The sequence below is a fragment of the Cololabis saira genome, chromosome 1, assembly GCF_033807715.1.
Source record: "Cololabis saira isolate AMF1-May2022 chromosome 1, fColSai1.1, whole genome shotgun sequence".
Classification (NCBI taxonomy): Eukaryota; Metazoa; Chordata; class Actinopteri; order Beloniformes; family Belonidae; genus Cololabis; species Cololabis saira.
The window spans coordinates 38,639,305-38,644,375 of record NC_084587.1 but is presented as its reverse complement, the minus strand read 5'-3'; the positions used below and the strand labels follow the sequence as shown (position 1 = coordinate 38,644,375).

At 44.8% G+C, this 5,071-nt stretch overlaps 1 protein-coding gene across 1 annotated transcript; it reads right to left on the bottom strand.

Moving 5' to 3' along the window:
* Positions 1–2,378: 2,378 nt before the first annotated feature.
* Positions 2,379–4,542, bottom strand: LOC133444881 (keratin, type I cytoskeletal 13-like). The gene is made up of 7 exons (XM_061722779.1): positions 4,040–4,542; positions 3,780–3,862; positions 3,505–3,661; positions 3,236–3,397; positions 3,009–3,134; positions 2,690–2,907; positions 2,379–2,589 (listed from the first exon to the last, which is right to left on the bottom strand). Exons 1-7 carry the CDS (start codon positions 4,478–4,480, stop codon positions 2,496–2,498), a joined length of 1,281 nt encoding a protein of 426 aa, XP_061578763.1. The 5' UTR covers positions 4,481–4,542; the 3' UTR covers positions 2,379–2,495.
* Positions 4,543–5,071: the final 529 nt, after the last annotated feature.

The following is a 5,071-nucleotide window of genomic DNA, read 5'->3' as shown; positions in this document are numbered from 1 at the left end:
GAGAGGGAGAGGGAGAAGGAGAGATCCGGGCGCAGGGCGGCCCATCTTAGATTATTTTGTCCGGGGCCCAGGCAAGACTGTCAGCTGGCCTGGCCCTGGGAACAAAAAAGTTCCTCAGCCTATTTGATGAGCATGAAAGTGACAGGAGTCTGTCACTGAATGTGCTTCACTGTTTATTGAGAGCACTTTGCAGTGGATGGTGGTCACTCTCCAGGATGGTCAGCACCCTGCCCGGGCTCCTTCTCTGAGACGCTGGGCCAACAACAGCTCCCGCCCTCCTAACCAGTCTGACCAGCCGCCCTGCTCCCTCTCCTTGATGCTACCTCCCCAACACACCGCAGCATAGAAAAGGACACTGGCAACAACAGACTAGTAAAACATTTGCAGGAGTTTGCCGCAGACATTGAAGGACCTCAACCTCCTCAGGAAGTCGAGCCGGCTCTGACCCTTTTTGTATAGTGCGTCGATGTTGGCCGAGTCCAATTTATTGTCCAGGAGTACACCCAGGTACCTGTAGGTGGTGACCCCCTCCACAACGACCCCCTCAATCCTGACTGGTGGCAGATAAAGTGATCGAAACCTCTTGAGTCTGAATTAGATGAAGATGGCCCCTGCCTCGGCTCTTCAAACCACTTCCAAATACACTGGAATCATTTTGTTTTCAAAAACAGTCCTTCTTTTTCTATTCCTCTTTTCATTTACAATTATTTCACGAGATGAGGTCAAACATGTTTCATTCCAATTTTATGAGCAACAATGTAACTGCCCAGAGTTTTGGTTTAGTGCTTTTATTGTGAAAAGTGGATACATGATTCATGACCATTAGGGCTTGCTGTCCATCAAAGTGACTATGAATGAAAAGCAAACCCAAAAGAATGAGCCCTCTAGTGTATCTCTCCTTTGCCTTGAACAGGCTGTGTGCTGCAAAATGTGCTGCAATTTGGGCCCAAATTTCCCGCGCTGCCCTGCGGATGTGACGTCACATGACGCTGCATGCACGTTCTCCCCGTTCTCCCGTGCCGGCTTCGCTGTTGGCTGCAGTACCCCCGACGGCCGTCGTGGTGAAGGGTGGCGCTAATGAGTCCCATTTCTTAAAAGGAGCCTCATGCTCCTTTAAATTATTTTCTTTTGCATGTTCCTTTTGATCCTTGAATGATATGGTAAGTGTGGGCCACCCGACCCCATGTTGGAGCAAGCTGACGACAAGCAGGCGTGATCGCAGGTGTGATCTCAATAAATTTTACAAAGTAAGTCTGTTTTTAAGGAATGCTCTACCCATCTTGGCTAAGACTTTAAATAAACCATTTGTTCCTGCTGCCATTGGCTTTTTTTAAAGGAGTCTTCCTGGTGTGTAGCTTTAACCTGCTATTGTGTGGTCTGTGTGCATTTCTTCTGGGTGTAACAAATAACCCCTCTGGGATAATTAAGATACCTAAGATGTTAGTTATCAGAATAATGAGTAGGAGGGATCTGTCTCAGCATGCACAGGGTCACATTTACATATTTAGGTTGTACTGTAGAGTGTTAAAATCAAAGCAGGGAAACGCAATGCTGATGAATGTGAAAAAAAAGTTTCATCCTTCATGATCTTCTCAGAATAAAAGTCAGACTGTAAGAACCAAACTAAGCAGCCACATGGGTGTTCTCAGTTGCTGTTTCCACAAAAGCACGTCTTTTTCAGAGTATTTCAGAGTATTAGGGCCAAACAAAAAAACAAAAAAAGGAAATTACGAGAATAAAGTCATAATGTAATGAGAATAAAGTCGTAAAATTACGAGAATAAAGTCATAATATTACGAGAATAAAGTCGTAAAATTACGAGAATAAAGTCATAATATTACGAGAATAAAGTCGTAAAATTACGAGAATAAAGTCATAATATTACGAGAATAAAGTCGTAATATATTATAAATATATAAATATAACTTCACAAGATGCTCAATATTCCTCATTTTAACACAGGGAGAAGAAGCTCTTCCTGTTAGAGTTCTCATAAATTATATTCTCATAATATTACGACTTTATTCTCGTAATGTTACGACTTTATTCTCGTAATATTACGACTTTATTCTCATAATATTACGACTTTATTCTATTACGACTTTATTCTCGCAACATTACGACTTTATTCTCGTAATTTTACGACTTTATTCTCATTATATTATGACTTTATTCTCGTAATTTCCAATTTTTTTGTCTTAGTTTGGCCCTAATACGTCGTAGTAATCTGTTGTGTCCAGCAGAAAATACTGGGTCAGGGTCAGATTTATACCCATTCACGTAAAGCTCATATTTAACCATTTTTTCTCTTATCAGAGTGTAAATGTAAGGTTTTGGTTTCTATCTGTAATTAATAAGACACAGATCAGACAAAAGAGTAGTCAGCAAAGTGAGGCTTTTATTGAATTCACATTTGTATTTGAAGGACGTAGCTCCGGTTCAGGTGGTGACTTGTTGCATGAAAGTGTTGCTCCTTGTGATTTCTGTGAGAAGGGTTATGAGGTGGTGGTGGAGACCACTTCGCCGTCCCTAATCTCCTCTGTGACTATTATAACCTTTTTAGTAGTGGTGGTCTCTTTCATGCCAATACTATGGGGGCACAGAGAAATACAGAATCATGTTAGTCATTAGGAGGCTTCAATAAAAAGAACTACTGAGTTTCTGAGTTTTAAGTCCTGTCTTTTCTTACCTGCCCTCTCCATCCAGAAGCCTCCTGTATTCTGCAATCTCCATCTCCAGCCGTGTCTTGATGTCAAGCAGCATCTTGTACTCTCGGCCCTGGTTCTCCATGTCCGCCCGCAGCTGCATGAGCTGCTCCTCCAGGCTGGTCACTTGCATCTGGAGGCTTTGGAGCATCATAGAGTACCGTGCCTCCGTTTCACCTAATGTGCCTTCCAAAGATGCTTTCTGAGAAGATGGAGGAGGAGAGGGAAAAGGTCAAGACTCACAGTGCTATCATAAAGTGCTGCAAAAGGAGAAAGGAGTTCAGCTAGATCATCGTCACTCACCATGCTAAGCTGTGACTGCAGTTCAATCTCCAGGCCTTGTAATGTACGACGAAGCTCTGAGATTTCTGTCTTGGACGATTGCAGATGTGTTGTGCTCTCTGTCACTTCTTTCTTCAGTGACTCTGACTGTAATGACAGAATATCATGAATGAATGTTTACATTCAAACAAGTCTATTCAGACAAGATTCAATCAGTTGACACAGGCGAGATCAATTTCCAGTCTCACCTTTGTCTCAAACCAGGCCTGAAGCTCTTTCTGGTTCTTTACAGCCACGCCCTCGTACTGCGCACGCATCTCAGCCATGATGGCGCTCAGATCTTGCTGGGGCTTTGCGTCCACCTCCACATTGATCTGGCCACCCACCTGGCTCCTCATCACTTCCATTTCCTGTTGAATAAATTGATAAGTTTAACGGAGTTGTTTGGGTAGATTTGTTGCTGCATGTGATGCAGCAGATGGACTTCAGCGTACGTTCACTCGTGTTGACTACCCACCTCCGCGTGGTTCTTCTTCAGGTAGATCAGCTCCTCCCTGAGGCCTTCGATCTGCAGCTCCAAGTCTGATCTGGCTAACGTCAGCTGATCAAGCAGTCTCTTCAGCTCAGCCGTATCTGCCTCCACCGCTGTGCGCAAGCCAAGCTCATTCTCATACCTGTGAAGCAGCAAGAGATAAAGCATTTCTGTCTTTCACTTACTTCTTCCAAGTGAATTCATTGTTTTTGTAGAGTACCAAGTCTTAATCATTTGTCCTCACTCTTCGTGACACTTACTTGGTTCTGAAGTCATCTGCTGCCAGCTTTGCATTCTCTTGTGCCAGAAAAAGGCCTCCGTTGACACGAACAGCATCCTGGATCTGTGGGATGAAGAAACATTTCATGTTAATGATTGAGACTTATTCATCAAACAGCCATCACCTGAAAACAGCTTGTATTCCTTGTATTCTTTCATATATCTGCATGTATCTTGTATGCATGCATTGCACAAGAATTGCAAAGGGTCTCATTCAGGGTTAACAAGTTATGCCACATACCTTTCCCTGCAGGTCAGCAATGATGACCTCAAAAGCTGAGTAGTCACGGGCAGCAGGGCCGGCCTTACTCTCCAAATACTGTCGGATCTTGATCTCAAGGTCAGCGTTGGCTTTCTCCAGGCTGCGCACCTTGTCCAGGTAGGAGCCCAGGCGGTCGTTCAGATTCTGCATGGTGGCCTTCTCGTTGGCCCCAACGTGGAGGTCCGCCCCACCGCCTCCACCGAAGCCTGAGCCCGATCCAAAACCATAACCAGCACCTCCACCAAAGCCTCCACCGCTGGATGCAACAGAGATTCTCGCTCCGCTTCCACCTGCCCCACCATACACACTTGATGCATAGGATCTCTGCATTCTGCCTCCGCCCATGCCTCCACCAAAGGAGCGCCCGGAGAAACCGCTTGACATGCCGCTTGACATGCCGCTTGTTCGAAAGGATGTCATTGTTGAGACGCCTCAGGAGGTCTGTGGCCTTGGAGAGAAGGAGATGGCAGAGATGAACCGCTCTGCTGCCGTCCCCTTTTATCCTGTTCACCACTGCAGCCTCGGGTGTGGGAGGAGCCATGCAAGCCTGATGGGATGAGCATGACCTGAAATCAGTCCCACCTATTACACACACACACACACACACACACACACACACACACACACACACACACACACACACACACACATGCAGCTTCTAGATTCTTCTCGTCTCGTCTCGTCTCAGGTGAATCTTGCTCCTTTTAGTTTAACTAAATGTATTTAAATTTCACAACCACCACACACATTTTCTCTTACAAACTTTATGCAATATATAAAGCTTTGTTCAACTTTTTTCATAGTCCAAAATAGTATTTTTGTTCATTTTTTTGCTCTGTTTTGTGAATGTTTATCTTTTGTTTCAGTAAACTGTGAAAGCCGCCCGGCCACACCTGTGTGCTCAGTCAAGCCTGACAGGCTTCAATTCCTATCAGGGGGTGATGCAACCTTACTGGACTGGTTCCAGTAGTCTTGAGCAAGACCTCGCTATCCAAACATGTTTTGTTACCA